Source organism: Coregonus clupeaformis, unplaced genomic scaffold, assembly GCF_020615455.1.
Source record: "Coregonus clupeaformis isolate EN_2021a unplaced genomic scaffold, ASM2061545v1 scaf0661, whole genome shotgun sequence".
Taxonomy (NCBI): domain Eukaryota; kingdom Metazoa; phylum Chordata; class Actinopteri; order Salmoniformes; family Salmonidae; genus Coregonus; species Coregonus clupeaformis.
The window spans coordinates 116,462-136,667 of NW_025534116.1; the positions used below are offsets into that span (position 1 = coordinate 116,462).

The window sequence follows — 20,206 nt, forward strand, 5'->3', positions numbered from 1 at the left end:
CTGTTCCTGCCCCTCGCACCAAGCCAGTGGTGCGCGTCGCCAGCCCGGCCCGGCCTGTTCCTGCCCCTCGCACCAAGCCTGTGGTGCGGCGTCGCCAGCCCGGCCCGGCCTGGCCTGTTCCTGCCCCTCGCACCAAGCCAGTGGTGCGCGTCGTCAGCCCGGCCCGGCCTGTTCCTGCCCCTCGCACCAAGCCTGTGGTGCGCGTCGCCAGCCCGGCCTGGCCTGTTCCTGCCCCTCGCACCAAGCCTGTGGTGCGCGTCGCCAGCCCGGCCCGGCCTGTTCCTGCCCCTCGCACCAAGCCTGTGGTGCACGTCGCCAGCCCGGCCCGGCCTTTTCCTGCTCCCCGCACCAAGCCAGTGGTGCGCGTCGTCAGTCCGGCACAGCCCGTGCCTGTTCCACCGGTGCCTGGTCAGGTACCGGTCAGCTGCTCCACACCGGAGCCTATGCAATCCGCTCCACCGATGTCCAGTCCAGCTCCAGCCAGCGGGACCAGGGGCGCTACGGGGGGGGGTAGCTAGTGAGTGGTGGTCACGCCCGGAGCGGGATCCGCCTCCGAGGCGGAATGCCCACCCGGCCCCTCCCCTGTTGGGTTTAGTTGGCGCGGTCGCAGTCCGCGCCTTTGGGGGGGGTACTGTCACGCCCTGGCTCTGGGGACTCTTAAAAGTTGAGCCAGGGTGTGTTGTGTCTATGTTGTATGTTCTATGTTCTTGTTCTAGTTCATTTGTGTTTCTATGTTGGCCGGGGTGGTTCTCAATCAGAGGCAACGAGAATCAGCTGTTGCTTGTTGTCTCTGATTGGGTACCATACTTAGGCAGCCTTTTGTGCACTTGTTATTTGTGGGATCTTGTTCCGTGTTGGTTTGTATTGTATGACCGAGGACTTCACGTTTCGTTTTGTTATTTGTATCGTGTTGCTAAGTACACTATTAAAGAGAGATGTACGCATATCACGCTGCGCCTTGGTCCACTCATTATGACGATCATGACAGTTTATCTTAGAATGATTGATAGATGGAATATACTGACTTGGGGTACAAGGTAATAACATCAGAGTGGGGAGTGCCCACTGATGGTTACCAGATGTTGTTGAAGAAACGTGTAACATTAAGTATATAACATTTCCTTTGTCCAGAGTTCGGATGACAAGAGGCAAAGAACGTGCCGTTTGTTATACGAACCCGGTACCGTAATCAATTAAATACTTTGCATCAACTCTCCATCTAAGTGTTAAATATCTTCTTGCATCATGAATTACTTGATACCAGAGGAACTCATCATAACAGCTACTAAAAATGTACCCCATGTGTACAACTTCTGTAAGTGCCTCTACTCTACTGCTCTATGCCACTACGCAAATGTGATGATATGAATGCAATGCTTTATTATAAAGGAGATTTATTTCTTCATGCATTCAGGTACCAAAGAACTCCCCAGGTCACCACCCTCTCGAGCTCACTGTTTGTTCCGGCACCCCCCGATTGACAAATTAAGCACTGCTGGGTTCAAATACTATTTGAAATCTTTTAAATACATTGAGTGTTTGCTTTTCCCAGCCTGGAGTGTCGGGTGGGTGGGGTTTTGGACTTTTCTCACTTTTCTATTGGCTCCATTGCACCAGACAAGTTTAATCAATCTTTTGAAATGGTTTCAAATAGTGAAATTGTAAAATAAGTTGCAGGAGGGCAGATTAATTCGCTTCAATGATATTACTTAATGACGCATTCCGAAGAAAGCTTCTTCGTCAAAGTACTATTATAACACTGTATTAGAATGTTACAAAAACACATTGACATGAAAAGGGAAGCATGATTATAGATTCATATTTAAATCCTCAGAATTCATACAGTATAGAACACCATCTAGAAGACATATACATATCATTACATACAGTATAGAACACCATCTAGAAGACATAGACATATCATTACATACAGTATAGAACACCATATAGAAGACATAGACATATCATTACATACAGTATAGAACACCATATAGAAGACATAGACATATCATTACATGATCGGCTATGAAAAGCCAACTGAGAGACCTGAGCCCTAGGACCATACGTCGGGACTACCGGCCGTGGTGACTCCTTGCTGTCCCCAGTCCGCCTGGCCTTGCTGCTATTCCAGTTTCAACTGTTCTGCCTGCGGTTATGGAACCCCTACCTGTCCCAGACCTGCTGTTTTCAACTCTTAATGATCGGCTATGAAAAGCCAACTGAGATTTATTCCTGATTATTATTTGACCATGCTTGTCACTTATGAACATTTTTGAACATCTTGGCATGGTTCTGTTATAATCTCCACCCGGCACAGCCAGAAGAGGACTGGCCACCCCTCATAGCCTGGTTCCTCTCTAGGTTTCTTCCTAGGCTTTCGCCTTTCTAGGGAGTTTTTCCTAGCCACCGTGCTTCTACACCTGCATTACTAGCTGTTTGGGGTTTTAGGCTGGGTTTCTGTACAGCACTTCGAGATATTAGCTGATGTAAGAAGGGCTATATAAAATAAAATTGATTGAAAATTGATTGATTACATACAGTATAGAACACTATCTAGAAGACATTAGACATATCATTACATACAGTATAGAACACCATATAGAAGATATAGACATATCATTACATACAGTATAGAACACCATATAGAAGACAGACATATCATTACATACAGTATAGAACACCATATAGAAGACATAGACATATCATTACATACAGTATAGAACACTATCTAGAAGACATAGACATATCATTACATACAGTATAGAACACCATATAGAAGACATAGACATATCATTACATACAGTATAGAACACCATCTAGAAGACATAGACATATCATTACATACAGTATAGAACACCATCTAGAAGACATAGACATATCATTACATAGAGTATAGAACACCATATAGAAGACACAGACATATCATTACATACAGTATAGAACACCATCTAGAAGACATAGACATATCATTACATACAGTATAGAACACCATCTAGAAGACATAGACATATCATTACATACAGTATAGAACACCATCTAGAAGACATAGACATATCATTACATACAGTATAGAACACCATCTAGAAGACATAGACATATCATTACATACAGTATAGAACACCATCTAGAAGACATAGACATATCATTACATACAGTATAGAACACCATCTAGAAGACATAGACATATCATTACATACAGTATAGAACACCATATAGAAGACAGACATATCATTACATAGAGTATAGAACACCATATAGAAGACATAGACATATCATTACATACAGTATAGAACACCATCTAGAAGACATAGACATATCATTACATACAGTATAGAACACCATATAGAAGACATAGACATATCATTACATACAGTATAGAACACCATATAGAAGACAGACATATCATTACATACAGTATAGAACACCATATAGAAGACATAGACATATCATTACTTACAGTATAGAACACTATCTAGAAGACATAGACATATCATTACATAAAGTATAGAACACCATATAGAAGACATAGACATATCATTGCATACAGTATAGAACACCATCTAGAAGACATAGACATATCATTACATACAGTATAGAACACCATCTAGAAGACATAGACATATCATTACATACAGTATAGAACACCATATAGAAGACACAGACATATCATTACATACAGTATAGAACACCATCTAGAAGACATATACATATCATTACATACAGTATAGAACACTATCTAGAAGACATAGACATATCATTACATACAGTATAGAACACCATCTAGAAGACATAGACATATCATAACATACAGTATAGAACACCATCTAGAAGACATAGACATATCATTACATACAGTATAGAACACCATATAGAAGACACAGACATATCATTACTTACAGTATAGAACACCATCTAGAAGACATAGACATATCATTACATACAGTATAGAACACCATCTAGAAGACATAGACATATCATTACATACAGTATATAACACCATCTAGAAGACATAGACATATCATTACATACAGTATAGAACACCATCTAGAAGACATAGACATATCATTACATACAGTATAGAACACCATCTAGAAGACATATACATATCATTACATACAGTATAGAACACCGTATAGAAGACATAGACATATCATTACATACAGTATAGAACACCATCTAGAAGACATAGACATATCATTACATACAGTATAGAACACCATCTAGAAGACATAGACATATCATTACATACAGTATAGAACACCATATAGAAGACATAGACATATCATTACATACAGTATAGAATACCATCTAGAAGACATAGACATATCATTACATACAGTATAGAACACCATCTAGAAGACATAGACATATCATTACATACAGTATAGAACACCATCTAGAAGACATAGACATATCATTACATACAGTATATCATAGATGACATGTATAAATCCTTCCTTTATATTTCCTGTAACAATTTCCATTACAGTAGCCTTATTACTGGCTAGGGTTACTGCTGCTAGTACAGTGTAAGAATGAGGCATCACAGTACTTTTACACCACTGTACTAACAGGAATAATTACACACCAATAAACACACTGTAATGTAAAGTGTTACATCATTCTCAATGATCAGTCAATACATACGGTATTCATTTCAGCTACAGTACATTTCAAGTCCCCCCTCCCCCATTGTAGCTAATTATCTATAACACATTGTACAGTTTTACAACCACGTATTAGTTATTATGGATGGTTATAGTTAGTGTCATAGCACATACGTTTAAGGCATTACACAATTCATTAAAAGCATTATATATATGTACTTCATAAACTGTTACACTTTATATATTCTAACCACTCTATTTAATTTATTCCATATTAAGGGCCCTAACCTAGGAACACAAATCTTTGTCTCTATTAACATTGCGTACAGTTCTCTCTCTCTCTCTCTCTCTCTCTCTCTCTCTCTCTCTCTCTCTCTCTCTCTCTCTCTCTCTCTCTCTCTCTCTCTCTCTCTCTCTCTCTCTAACCCCTCCTCCCTCTAACCCCACCCTTCTGGCAGAACCAGGAAGTCCCACAAACTTTCTTTTGAGGAAACAAAACTGATCTGAGTCTCTGTGTCGTCTGTCTGTGTGAGAGTGAACAACCGTCCAAATGGCTCAGCAGGGAGTTCTGCTGGACCAGGACCAGTTCTGTTGTTCTGTCTGTCTGGATTTACTGAAGGAGCCGGTGGTTATTCCCTGTGGACACAGTTACTGTAGGAGCTGTATTGAGGGCTGCTGGGATCAAGAAGTTCTGAAAGGGGTCTGTAGCTGTCCTCAGTGCAGAGAGACCTTCACTCCAAGGCCTAATCTGAGGAAAAATAACATGTTGGCTGAAGTGGTGGAGAAACTGAAGAAGACAGGACTCCAGGCTGCTCCCCCTCCTGCTCTGTGCTATGCTGGACCTGGAGATGTGGCGTGTGATGTCTGCACTGGGACCAGAAAGCGGAAAGCCCTCATTTCCTGTCTGGTGTGTCTGGCCTCTTACTGTGAGACTCACCTCCAATCTCACTATGAATCTCCTGCTTTGAAGAAGCACAAGCTGGTCAAAGCCACCGCACAACTACAGGAGAAGATCTGCTCTCATCATGACAAACTGCTGGAGGTTTACTGTCGTACCGATCAGCAGTGTATCTGTTATCAGTGTGTGATGGATGAACATAAAGGCCATGATACAGTGTCAGCTGCAGCAGAGAGGACTGAGAAACAGGTAAGACCAGAACTACTTGTTGGTGACTGTCTGATAAACAAATAATTAAAGATACAGTAGAAACTAAGGCTGTTTGAATATGAGATCATTCAAATGAAATCAATCCTCTGCAGAATAAATATGAACACAAACCTTGAGTATATTGAGTTTGATCCAAATGTATCACCATTTTCTAAAGTCAAACACTATTATCATTCTGAATGCCCTTTTATAAGTCCAAAGTTCAGCCTTAACCCTTTGATACGTGTACGCCTACCATAAAAACTATAATCTATCACATAGCAAGATGAACAAATATAATATTGGAAAGTGACTTCCTCAAGATTATATACCTTCCTCTCTATGTGCCCTATGTCACATTACTATACTATTGATCTAGTGGACAAATAAAGCTTGATAGCTCATTGAAGAGTGATTCTCCACAGAGGCAGCTGGGGATGAGTCAGCAGAAGGTCCAGCAGAGATTCCAGGAGAGAGAGAAGGAGCTGAAGGAGCTCCAACAGGCTGTGGAGTCTCTCAAGGTGAGTATTGTTGACCAGAGGAGACACACCATTTCACTTCTCTCCTCCAGTCAGAGAGAGGGAGAGAGACAGGCCTCTATCTAATCCCACTGACCCCACTGTTGGAAACAGGACCCCTTTCAGAGAACACACGGCTTAATGTAACTGACGGAATATGAACCCGGGTCTACTGCGGGAGAAACCAACATCTTGGGGGTTCGATCCCCGGGACCACCCATACGTAAAAATGTGTGCACACATGACTGTAAGTCGCTTTGGATAAAAGCGTCTGGTAAATGGCATATTATATATTATTATGTTACACCAAGAGGAGATTCCCTAATGGGCCGACACTGATTTTAAAGTCACAAGTGGGCTACCTCATCACATAACCATGAGTAACCATGAGTGACTCATGTCCGCTATACATTAACAGAGCTCTCTCTCTCTCACTCTCTCTCAATTCAATTAAATGGGCTTTATTGACATGGGAAACATGTTACATTACCAAAGCAGGTTAAATAAATAATAAACGAAAGTGAAATCAATGATCAGAAATGAACAGTAAACGTTACACAAACGTTTCAAAGTAATAGAGACATTTCAAATGTTATAATTCAAGTGAAAACAGAGTGAGTCAGACCGGGTTCTGGAGGTGAAATGGAAATGAATGAGGGAGAGTTAAGTGAGGTAGAAGGTGTGGTGAATAGCTCAGAACCAGAGCCTGGCATCAATGGACATGATAAAGAAGAATCTGGTGCAGTAGGAGTTACATTTTTGGAGAAAGTGGATCCATACCTTTTGGCAGATCCATTTGTGGTTTCAGGGTGGGTGGGAAAGGAGTTGGGTGCAGTTGAATCAGTGAAGGTAACCTGTAGTGGACTTGTGATATTTGTTTGTGTTTCTTCTGACCAGAGGGAGTGGGCGCTCCGTGTCACGCAACTTGGGTCATGATCTGTTTCTTGCTTTGCTCTTAGGAACAGGGCACCATTGAAAGGAGTGATTTCTGGGATAGCATTAAGTGTAGAAGTGGAGCAATTGAAGATGAAGATTCCTGGTGTTTGTGATTCCCGCCGTTTGGTGGGGACGCAGACCCCGTGTTGAGCGTGGTGAAACAGAGGAGTCACTGTCAGTCCTTTTGAGTTTTGAGTCTTTACCCGATAAAGTCATGTTAGGATATATGAGTTATCCTGTTAGAGCTTTTGTGGCGAATCCACTGCGCTGATTCAGGTGCAACGTTTATGGTCATGTTGCAGCAGTTTGTAGGAGGGAGATTCCAAGATGTGGGAAGTGTGCAGGAGGGCATGGGATAGAGGTTTGTGTAGTTTCGGTGGATAAAGTTGTGTGTGTCAACTGTTGGGATGCCCATGTTGCTGGGGATTGGAAGTGTCCGGTGCGAGAGAGGCAGGTTGAGGTGGCTAGAGTCAGAGTAGTGCAGAAGGTGTCATATGCTGAGGCAGTGAAGAAAGTAGAGGAGGATGGGTCAAGGGTGAGAGATCCTGAGAGGATCCCTGTGAGTAGTAGATCTGTGCCAGCACAGAGGGATAGGCCAACGAGTGATATATGCTTTAGTAAAGATAGCTTCTTAGAGTTCATAGCAATGGTTATCAACTGTACCGCAGAAATGGAACGTAAATCACAGAAAATAGATGTTGTGGTGGCAGCTGCAGAGAAGTATTTGGGCATACAAGATTAGACTTCAGAAGAGTTACAGGGTTTGTTGAGTGGTGGTGTCCCGTCCTCCCAGGCCGTTGGCATGGTGCAGGAGCAGATAGGGTCAAAGTAGTGGAATGGGGTAGTGGGTATTTAATGAGTGTAGGGTTAGTTGGAAGGGTGTTTTTTGTATTATTATAATATCCCCTTTTCCCATTTTGTATAACAAAGTATAATGGATTTATATTATAGTCCAGTTGGGGGCGGTAATGCAACATATTGGATGCCAACCGCCGTTAAACTCCAAAGAAGAAGAACCATTATATTATGGCTATGTACAGTGTTGTAACGATGTCTCTGTCTCTCTCATTCATTAACTTCCGCGGTAGTTGGTTGTGTGGGTCTCTGGTTATGAATAGGGTGCTGACAGACAATTGTAATATACTAGTAGACAAGGCAGTGGTTTTGGTTGGACAGTTGGAAAGCTTGCTGATGAGAGTGGTTTGAGGGAGTTGGAGGTTGGCCCTTCTGTGGTGATAGGGGATGTTCCTTCATGGTTACTCCCAGACCCTGTTGTTGATCTAACCTTGGTAGAGAAAAGGAAAGATTGGTCAGAAGTCAGTGATATAGTGAAACTGGTTGACAATTACATTGGTAGAAGTTTTTATGCTTTTTTACCGCTTTTCACAGATGGATCCAAGGACCCAGATAGTGGGCTCACAGGAGCAGGCGTTTACATTCCTGAATTTGATGTGCAGATATGTAGAAGACTAACAGATGAACTGTCAGTATACTCAGTTGAACTGTTGGCGATAATAGTTGCCCTCCAGTGGGTGGAGGACGTACAACCTGTTAGAATTATAGTATTCTCAGATTCTTTGTCTGTATTGAATAGTTTATCATCTGGTAAATCTAATAGGAGTTACCTGCTATTGGAGGTATTAATGTTATTATGGAGAATTGAGAGAATAGGTGTAGTAAAGAGATTCTGCTGGGTCCCAGCACATTCGGGTGTGGAAAGGAATTAAATTGTAGACCAGTTAGCTAAAAGAGCTTTGAAACGAGATATAATTGATATTAATGTTCCACTGGGTAGAGGTGAGGCCAAATGTAAGATCAGAGCCATTTTGATAGATGTGTGGCAGAAGAGATGGTACTCTGAGCACAAGGGCCGGCATTTATATGAATAGTTTACAGTTTTACAGAAAGGTCGATGGACCAAGATTCAAAGGTCAGATTAGGAAGGAAGAGGTGGTGTTTACTCGATTGCGCTTAGAACATTGTACATTGATCTCGTCATTACATCTGGTTGGCAAGCATGGGAATGGTTTGTGTCTGGAGGGTACGGTCGATGAAACGGTGGAGCATATGTTGTTATATTGTTGTAAGTATGTTGAAGAGAGGGAAAGATTGAAGTGTAGGGTCATTGAGGTTGGACGGGGTTGGGGGGGTGTGGAAGGGATTTTGGGGATGGGGGAGGGTCTATTAGAAGTTAGTAGGGCTCTTCTTAATTTTCTCAGAAGTACTGAGTTAGGTAGGAGGATTTAGAAATGTTGTAAACCGTGATTGACCACACACTCCAGCACAGTAGGTGGCGGCATGCACCTTTAACGTTGGTTTGTGGACCGCCATTATGTCATAGAAGAAGAAGTTGGTTTTGTGGTTCGTGAGGAGGGCTACTATTCTTTTTTCTTTTGGTTCTTGCGTATTTTCTGGATTTATTTTCTCATGGTGGAGGGTTTGTTTATTGGTTTCCACTGTTTATCGTTTAGAGTTGAGGGGGGAGTAGGGGTAGTTTGTTAGGGCGGCGTGATGGCCTCAACCGAGTGGAGAAGAAATGCTGTCGCTCGGGTGCGTTCCGGAAAAAGGTGTGGAGGAAGTTTTGCTCATGGTCGGCGAACAGGTTGGAGCAGAACATATGCACTCTGCATCCAGAATGAACAAGGCGGTGGTCGTGTTAATGAAAAAGGTTTGTCTTGTTGCAGTGGAATTTTTGTGAGCGGTGTGTTGTTGCAGATTTCGCCTCTTTCGACAAGAGTTGTGGTGGCTAATCAGCCTCCGTTTATTACTTACGAACAGACCGCAAGTAGTTGGTTCGTTTTGGTAATTTTGCAAGTGGTTTTCGTGTGCTCTCGGCTGGGTGGCAAGTGTAGTCCGTTAAACATGTTGTCTCTTTTCGTAGACCAATATTTGTTTCTTAACAATCTTCAAGGTTACGCAGGGAAGGGGTGGAACGCAGGGTTTGCTAGCACAGATAGTTTTGGGTGTTTCTAGTGTGGGGATGTATGGCATAATGTTAGTGCAGACAAGCGCGACCAGCCGGCAGCGGGGGCTAGGACTAGGCTGGACACAATACATTTTGAACGCCTTTTTCTGATAAAACTACTTCATTGCATCCGCCATGAAGCCCAGTTTCATAATATTACCATATGTCCCAGATGCTCGCCGTAGTTTAGAAATAATAGGGCATGTTTCACCCTGCCAGCTCCTATTAGTTGTATTGAGCTCTGTGGCACCAACTTGCCTAATGAAAGTTCTATTCCCAGCCCATTGTTCTGCGTCACAATGCCAGCTTCACTATTGCTGGTAATGAGACCAGCCCGTATTAACATTGTAGCTTCACCTCAGGTAACTTATTATTAACAAGGTTATGACTACTTGGTGAGCAAACTCACTGTTCAGCTGGGTACACGTTGTGGTGACCCACAGTGCTACGTATGGTTGGCGCATAGCAATCAAACATTAAACATTTTCTGGTCACGGTTAATCATATTTTCTTTCAGAAAAAGGTGTGTAACCTAAACAAAACGCATGTCCGTCCTCTTTTTCAAGATGTGGACGATTTTAAACAGCCATAATACATTTTTTTTCAATTAAGAAATAACCTTTACATTTTTTCTATATTACTGCTGGGTAATTTGATATGCGTCGAAATCTGTAAGTTGAATTGAGCGAATGCTGCGCAGGTTCACTGAGTTGTAAACTAAATGGATAGGTGTAGCTCATTAATTTATAGATCTGACACAGTTGCTACCTCAGATAATGAGCCTAGCAAGTGTCGTGAATGAGGTATGTAGTACCCACAGAAGGCCACAGGGAGGAGCAAGAGAGCTATAAACCTATTCATTTTTTTTGCTTTAAATACCCTAAACCTAACAATCAATCAATCAAATGTGTTTATAAAGTCCTTTTTACATCAGCAGATGTCACAAAGTGCTATACAGAAACTCTAACCCTACTTATAACCTATTTTAACCTTAACTCTAACCCCTAACCCTAATTCTAGGGTAGGGTAGCCTAGAACACGTTTATAAACTATTTTAGTAATACTTTTATGTTAGTAAATACCATTATAGTACTAAAAAGCATTTATTGTTATTTTTTAAATAAAACCTATGTAACCTTTATTAGTCATTTTATTATATGTATTATTGCAAGGCAGAACACTTGATAAACAACACATTTGTTTTATTTTTTAAATGTGGTTTGAACTGGGTGTGACCTAGTAACCTCTATGTGAAAGTCCAGCAATTGGCATGTCATAGGTGGGGCAGGTTTGAGACTGATCTACAGAATTTATAAGAAAAATACACTTTATTTCTCAGCTGCCTCACCAATGTCTTTACGTGAATTACCATGAAGCATCAGTTATAGGCTACAAGCAGCAATATGATTAACCATAAAATAGCATGCAACCAAACACTATGTCCCATCATTTTCTAAAATTGTCACTCATTACTTCACAGTTAGCTATATATCTCAGATTAGGCCTGTGTTGCTTTTGGGAGAGCAACAAAATATGAACTATAGCAGGTATTGAACCCCGGCCAAATAATCACTAGTCAGATGCGCTAACCTCAACCCTAGTTAACATGCATTATAGAAACCTTCTTAATATCTCATATTTGGAGTAAACAGCCTCGGAATAGAAAAGACGAGTGCATCTTCCAGCCCGCCAATAAATTACATCATGCAACCCTCAAGGTTAGGAAATTAACCTCATCATGCCACTCACTTGCGCAGGAGTTTTCCTGTGAGGGGGAGTGGTGGTATATCCAGGGAGAGAACTAAACTAAGCTTCTGAAATTTCATTTGTGGTCTTATGCTGCCATCTATTGGAATTATTAAGCAATTGCAGTAGTACTGAATAAAGTGTATATACTTACTAAAGTAATAATTACACGGAATTGCGAAATATAAAATGTTCTAGTTCATTTTATCACTTACAACCATAAAATAACAATTTATAGCATAACAAACAATGAAACTGACATTAACCAAAAACACCATACATTTAGTTAATTATATATTCAAAATATATATATATATATATTTAGATGGTTGTCATTATCACCCCCTTAACATAAAGACAGACACTGGATACAGACACTGAAAATGAGCTTTCTATATAAAACTGGTAGCTCTCAAAAGAGCCTTTGCTTTGCTGAGCAGTTCGTTTTCAGGAGTGTGCTGCCTGCCTGCCTTCAGAGGAGTCTGTCTGTGAATAATGTAAAGTTAATAAGTTATTGCCACGCTTTCACAGAGGCCTAGTTTACATTTACATGTGAGTCATTTAGCAGACGCTCTTATTCAGAAGGACTAGGGTTATGTGCCTAAATCTGTACAAGGGTACATCGACAGATCTTTCACCTAGTCGGCTCGGGGATTCGAACCAGCCACCTTTCGGTTACTGCCCAACGCTCTTAACCGCTAGATTACAAATCACAAAATGTTAAACACAAAAAGGCAAATGGTCGTAGATAAATGGTAAGCTGGTTAAATAAAATACTGATCTTATAACTTTCAGACTGCCATTGTTTTGGGGAAATAGGGACATGTCTGTTTATTTCACCAATTATGTCAAATATATGTATTTATTTTAATGGTTTAAAGTTCTACACCATTTGAATCAGGATAATCTCCTTTTTGTAATGATGTAAGACTGGGCAGCATACTCCGTTGTCATCAAACGCTAGCCCCCAATTACTTTTTGCCCTTGGAACTCTGAGCTCCCCACCATTGTTTTCCAATGGAGAGGCATGCTGGTATATTTCGGAAAATATCTCATAATGTGTATATTTAGTTTTTTTCATGTCGGACACCATTTTAATCAGTATAATCTCCTCTTTCTAATGACATCAGGTTGGGCAGCGTACTCTGCTGTCATCGATCGCTAGACCAGAAATAGTCAGAAGTTAACATTTTTTCCCTACTTCCTGGTAATGCAGACATAAGCACACTTGGCACCATCAAGGTGTGGATGTTTACTTTCTACACCAGTTGTTATTTATTACTTATTTTTTTCTGTTTCATCCTAAAAACAGATTGTAGTGGTGAAATAAAAGTTTTTTGGTGCCATTTAGGGAAAATTGAATTCTAAGGATCATTCCAGTCAGAAGAGGCTCAGTGATGGTTCGCTTCAATTCATTTGCTATGGCTTCGTGAGCAGAGGCAGGTTGCTGAAGACTCCGGTCGACAAAGGTTTGGTGGGCTCATCCCAGGAAATATTGGCTGTCATTGGGGAAGAGGCTCTGATCAGGGGGGAAGTGCAGGGGGGCAGACTGGGGAGGAGGAGGACGACAGTACCGTGCCAATATAGGAGGAAGAGGGGGAGGTGAGTCTGCGGGAGCGGAGGAGGAGGCCTCGTTTTCAGACGGCTCATTGGATCCAGAGCTGACAGCCAGTCAGGCTGAGGGCCCAGTATATATGGTGAGAGAACTTTCTAGGTTCCTGATGGAGACTAAAGGGGGAAAAAGAAGGTTCTGCTGGAGTCTTATTTGATTGATCCTGGAAGGTTTGTAAGGTCAGTACAACACGTGATGAAGAATGAGGGGTTTAGTGTCCTCTCACCCAGGAAGCGGTATAGGCTGAGAAAATGGGTCATGGGTTCTTAAGGACATGTCTTCAGAATCTGCTTAAATTGATGTTTTTTTCTGGCATGGCAGCTTTATGGGCTTCTCTACTGGTTTCTGATTGTGGTGATTTCCCTCCCATCTCTTATGGAGATTTCACGGTTAGACTTCCTTAACATGAACGGCGGCAGAGACTGGGGGAATATGTCAAACCAAAACATTTAAACGTGATTATTTTAGCAAGAGACACACAGTGATGTGATTAATGAAGTGTATTGGGGGTCTGGTGGAAGGGGGCGCAGGTGCTGAGCCATGGCAGAAATCTTAGTGCAGGGGTAGCAAAAGAGGTGTGTAAGGGTAGGTTGTTAGTGGTTAGAGCCAAAATCAATGACCTTGTCTTTGCTTTCATAAATGTGTCTGCACCTAGTACAGGGTGTCGTATCGATTAAATGCTGGCAATTATTGCTGATAAACAAAGGAGTCTGCTCATACTGAACTTGGATCATAAGGTTTATTCATATCACAAGATGTCAGCATAAGTGACGGATGTCATGACACCCGGAGAGCGACTTCCCAGATTGCAATGGTCGCTCTAACCTCTTCTTCGTCTAGCCCATACTTATAAACAATGCGAAAATATGGGTTGCTCCCTCTGCTGTCCAATCACCTGTCTCCCCTGGGGCGTCACCCTACAACTGGCTACTTTTGAACTAAAATATACATTCTCTCCGATTCCACTTAAAACATTAACAACGTCATAATCTTCATATACGACATTCCCCCCTTCGAGACTAAACAGTCTCGAAAACAAACAGAATAGGATTATGACAAGTAACAATTCATCTTATTGAGTATCTTTAACATTAAACCAAAAACATTATTCTCTAGAGTGTAAATACCTTTCTATGAAATATGAATAAATGTTTATGAAGTGTGAATATATTACTATGAAATATGAACAAATCTTTATGGAGTGTGAGAGCGAAAAACTGTCTGGCAGCCATCGTTCCAGATATCTATCCATCAATCAAGACAGTAAAATTCTCTCACGGTCCCTCTGCCCCAGGCAACCACCTAGATATAAACTCATAAATCCTTATCAATGCATTTGAAACTATGATGCAATTAAATACACATGTAAGCCCCTGCAAACAAAATACTATCCAAAATGTCCACACCAAGGCTGGTCAACCCATCGGACCCTATAGTGGACTTCTATCCCTGCCTAGACTCCCTGTCCCTAAGCATTCACGAAATAAACAAAAACATCTAAGATCCCCACATGTATCCAATAACATCAAATATCATTCTACAAAAAATAATACCTAAGACTATGACACAAATTATGTATTACACATGCAAATATGTCTATATTTCATTGCAGACACTGGAATGTAGTCCACTACACTTCATCTCCCCCGTAGTCTCCTCTTCCAATGCATTGTTGATGATGGAATGGGAACCTTTCCACACCTTCCTTGTTCCATCTCCTCCAGTCATTGTCCTTTCATATTGTCCCTTCATATTGTCCTTGTTTGAGTATTTCAATCTTTACACTTTCCCCCAAATGCTTCTGGAAGAAAATAAAAGACCAAACAGTATCTTTTGCAAAACAACATTTTCAAATTAAAACATCAATATCAACTAAGAATATAAAAATTATATATAAATGATGTATGAATCAATATAAATGATAGAATAATGAAATAGGATAATGTGATTCATTCATACACTTCCCCCCTTTTATTCATAAAATCATACTAAAATCACCCTAATATTGAATTTTTTTTGGGGAAAAATGATCAAATATTCAAAAAGGATATTTATCATCAATACTCCATCCAGTCCCACTTGTCCCTCTTCATCCAGATCAGGAACAGTCAACAACGGCATCTGAGTGTTGTCTCCAGGCATCACAACTCCAACCTATTTCTATATCATAGCTTTCTCAAAGGTCAGTAACAAATTACAAACATCACACACAGTGCTATCAAACCTGCTATTAAAATCTGAACCATTACTGCTCCTACTGGGCCTAACTGATCTTGCAAGAGAGAGATGAGGGAGCCTGATGGGTGGGTAACTTCTGTTGTGAGGAGATGAGGCTGTGGAGTTGTACTCTGATTTATAGAGGGCAGAACTCTGTGATCCTGGGTGTTCTCAGGTTCTGCTCACAGACCTTTACAAACTCTCTCTGTCACAGAGAAATCAAATAGACATTTCCCAGGCCTTTCACAAACTCTCAGCTGCTGTCTCTCAGACGGTCTGCCTGTGGATTTTTATAAAAAGTTCTGGGGAATTATTTTACAGGATGTGTGTTGCGTGAGTGCGTCGGGGTGGGGGAGCTGTCGCTAAGCTGTAGACGGGGAGGCTTTGACTCTCCTGCCCAAAAAAAAAGGGGATTTGAGCGACTTAAAGAACTGGAGGCCTGTGGCATTGCTCTGTTTGGACTATAAGGTCTTTACCAAGGTCCTTGTTAACAGACTCAAGTCCCACCTGGACTCTATTGTACACAAGTACCAAACGTACTGTGTACCAGGACGCTCAAACACAGACAATCTGTTCATAATCAGGAGAAAGCCTTTGATAGGGTGGACCATGAATATCTGTTCAATGTGTTGTTTTGCTTGTGGGGAGAATTTTGTGGCCTGTGTTCAAATGTTGTACGCTGGGGCTTCATGTATGGTCAAGGTGTGGGGAGGGCTCAGTAGGCCAGTCTGGGTAGGGAGGGGCATTCACCAGGGACAGTTCCATCGTTCTGACTCAAAGTGGCGCAGAGGCTACTGTACCGTACGGAGGTGGGCTGGAGGGAACCAGCATGTGCTCTGTTGAGGAGGGCTGGTGGTTTGGGGCTGGATCAGCAGCTCTTCATCATGCGGCAGGAGAGACTCAATACAGCAGGGGTCTCTGATTTCTATGCTGCAGTACTGAGGGCCTGGCAGCTGCTGAGGCCCACAGGAGAGGGGGGTGTGGTGCCTGGGACATGGGTATGGGAGGAGCCCATCTTCCACAACCCACTGATCCTGTTGAGGTCCACTGATTCAGCCATCCTGCAGGGACCTTTAATGGCAGCAGGCATCAGGAGACTAGCAGACCTGCGGTTGCCGGGGGGTGGAAAACCCCCCAAGAGTCAGCACAGCAGGCGGGACAAACGTCTCTTAGGCTGCTGGAGAGAGTCATGGGGGAGTTCCAGGAGGCTCTGCCTGACCCAGTGAGGAGGGGGCTGGAGCAGCCTGAGAAGGGGCCACCACAGTTTCCACCACTGCAAGTGACAGCAGAGACTGGGGACTGGCAGGAGAGTCCGGAGGACTTACTGACTTTTAACACTCTGAGCCTGGGGGAGTTTGAGGAGGTGGGGGGTAAGGTGCTGTACACCCTCAGTGTCAAGGTTAGACACATCAGGAGCTTAGCGGGAGTGAAGGGGCATCAGTGGCAGGGGGTTGTGGGGGCTGAGAGCATGGCAGGGTGTAGGTGGAGGGTGCTCTATAAGCTCCCAGTGCTGGAAAGGTCAGGGGTCCTCCAGTGGAGGGTATTACATGGAGGCCTGGACACCAATAGCTGGTTGGCTCGGGTTGACCTGGGAGTTGGGGAGGGGTGTCCGTTTTCTGCAATGACAGACTGTTCATCATGTTTTTTCTGTGTTGCCAGGGTAATGCCATTACTGTTGCGCCTTAGGGTTGAGTTTGAGTTGTACAAAATGATCAACAGTGTGGAGATGTTTCAGGAGGTATGGGGGCTCAGGGGGGCTGTCTGTACGGCTGGAGAGGAGGGGTTGGATGGACGGTTGGAATGTGGTGCTGGATGGTGTATTGTACTGTGGTGTTGGGTACTGGATAATGTGATTGTGTGGAGGTTGTGGTGTCACGCAATGTGTTTTTAGGGGTGGGGTTGTTAGTGTAATGAGGATGGCTCATTAAAGTAAGACAAGTCTCTCTCTCTCTCTCTCTCTCTCTCTCTCTCTTAACAGAGCTCTGCACAGGCAGCAGTGGAGGACAGTGATAAGATCTTTACCGAGCTGATCCGCTCCATTGAGAAAAGGCGCTCTGAGGTGAAGGAGCTGATCAGAGCCCAAGAGAAGGCTCTAGTGAGTCAAGCTGAAGGACTCCTGGAGCAACTGGAGCAGGAGATAGCTGAGCTGAGGAAGAGAAGCACTGAGCTGGAGCAGCTCTCACACACAGAGGATCACATCCATTTCCTCCAGGTAACTCAACTGCCTTGATACATGTGATATGAAATTAAAACTCTCAATCATTTGGTTCTGCTCCCTCTCACTCTCTCTCTCTCTCTCTCTCTCTCTCCAGAGTTATCAGTCTCTCTCCAGTACCAGTGTATCTTCAGACTTACCCAGCATCGTTGTCCGTCCTCTTCAGTACTTTGGAGATGTGAGTAAGACTGTGTCTGAACTGAGAGAGAAACTAGAAGACGTCCTTAAAGGAGAATGGACCAAGATCTCCACTACAGGTGTGTTGAAAATAATAAGAACATCAACTTTAGACCATTGAAAGTTCCCTACTAGTCATATACATGTGGAATATGGTATGATGATAACATTCCCTCTCTCTGTGAATGTGTTTGTGTGTCTGTAGTGAATATAGTGGAGGTTGTACTGCCTCCAGAGCCCAAGACCAGAGAACAGTTCTTACAATGTGAGTCTCTTTATTCTGAAGTAACTAACAATGTGAGTCTCTTTTTACTGACACTCCTAGCAATCCCTCTAGAAATATATAGCAATAGTAGATCTAATCAAAGACTGGGTATCTATCTGACTCCTCATATTTCTCTGATTTGATCTCTGCTGTGCTCTAATTAAAGACAGGGTAGATACAGTATCTGACTTCACTTATTATTCTAACTCCCCTCATTGGTCTCTGCTCTGCTCTTCTCCCAGATTCCTGTCAGCTCACACTTGACCCAAACACAGCAAACACACACCTGTCTCTGTCTGAAGGGAACAGAAAGGTGACCTATACAGGCCAAGTCCAACCATATCCTGATCATCCAGACAGATTCACCAACTACAGTATGGTTCTGTGTAGAGAGGGTCTGTCTGGACGCTGTTACTGGGAGGTGGAGTGGAGTGGGGTGTGTGTTACAGCAGTCTCATATAAAGACATCAGCAGAACAGGGACAGATGGTGGATTTGGACAGAATGACAATTCCTGGAGTTTACACTACTATAGTGGTGGTTATTGGTTCAGACACAATAATGTTAAGACTAAAGTATCAGGCCCTCAGTCCTCCAGAGTAGGAGTGGACCTGGATCACAAGGCAGGTGCTCTGTCCTTCTACAGTGTCTCTGATACAATGACCCTCCTCCACAGAGTCCAGACCACATTCACTCAGCCCCTCTATCCTGGGTTTTATCTCTCTGGTACTGCTGAGCTGGTTAAACTGTAGTAGGGTCCACATAGATACTAGTCATGCTGGTGTAGTCTATAGCTGAGCTGGTTAAACTGTAGTAGGGTCCACATAGATACTAGTCATGCTGGTGTAGTCTATAGCTGAGCTGGTTAAACTGTAGTAGGGTCCACATAGATACTAGTCATGCTGGTGGTGATGGTCCCCAGATGTGATGATTCATTCTGCTCTGTTTTATGTACAATTATTTGACTGATTTGATTTTCAGAAGATGTTATGAATTACAATTCAATGCATTCATATTTGTGCAATGTTTTAATCTTGTACATTCACATTAATCATATTGATGTGTTCTCTGTCTCTATGTAAATTTCCTCAGTATCATTGAACAGCTTGAAGTCTCGGCCATAATTGATGTTTTCTCTGTCACCTGGAGCTGCATGGAAAATGCTCCAGGAACAAAAGGACAATTCCCAAGGACTAGTCAGCCCACTACAAGCTGGAATAACTTACTTTCTACTTAAACTATATGGGCCAGTTTTCCGGACACAGATGAAGCCTAGTCCTAGACTAAAAAGCATGTTCAATGGAGATATCCGGAAATCCGACCCTAAATTTGGCATCTTTCATTCTCCCATACTGCTCAGTCAAGCAACATTAAACCTGTCCAGCAGGTGGTGCTATTAACCAAACAATAAAAACAGCAGATATCTTGACTTGTCACTCAGTATATCAGTAATGTTCAGAATTGTACTTTAATATCATTGGAGATTGATGGTCTTTTTAATCCACTACCCAGAGTCAGGAACAGATGAAGTTAGGTCTGCTACTGTTCAGTTATTAAATATGATTCATGGTGATGGGAAATAAAAAATCCATCTAGTAGTAGTTTTCCTTTGCTATTTATTCCAAGGTGTGTCTTTAACTTGTAAATGGATTGTGTTGAAGCTGGCATGTGGTGTGGATGATAGAATAGAGTGAATAGAGGAGAGAAGAGAGGAGGAGAGGAGAACATCATATAGAAGACAGATAAGATAGAGAGAGAATTCATACCCAGGGGAGTTACTGACTCTGGCCCAAATGACACCC

General features: G+C 42.4%; 1 protein-coding gene across 1 annotated transcript; it reads left to right on the plus strand.

Annotated features, from left to right (window-relative positions):
• Positions 1 to 5,157: 5,157 nt before the first annotated feature.
• Positions 5,158 to 19,156, plus strand: LOC121540646 (tripartite motif-containing protein 16-like). Its single transcript, XM_045216275.1, has 6 exons — positions 5,158 to 5,754; positions 6,180 to 6,275; positions 17,727 to 17,960; positions 18,061 to 18,220; positions 18,346 to 18,405; positions 18,648 to 19,156. The coding sequence occupies exons 1-6, from the start codon at positions 5,158 to 5,160 to the stop codon at positions 19,154 to 19,156; spliced, it is 1,656 nt and encodes a 551-aa protein (XP_045072210.1).
• The last annotated feature ends 1,050 nt before the right edge of the window (positions 19,157 to 20,206 follow it).

Coding starts and splice junctions, on each gene's coding strand:
- LOC121540646 (XM_045216275.1), top strand. CDS start 5,158: ATGGCTCAGCAGGGAGTTCTGCTGGACCAGGACCAGTTCTGTTGTTCT. Junction 5,755..6,179: donor CAGAGAGGACTGAGAAACAG/GTAAGACCAGAA, acceptor GATTCTCCACAG/AGGCAGCTGGGGATGAGTCA. Junction 18,221..18,345: donor GACCAAGATCTCCACTACAG/GTGTGTTGAAAA, acceptor GTGTGTCTGTAG/TGAATATAGTGGAGGTTGTA.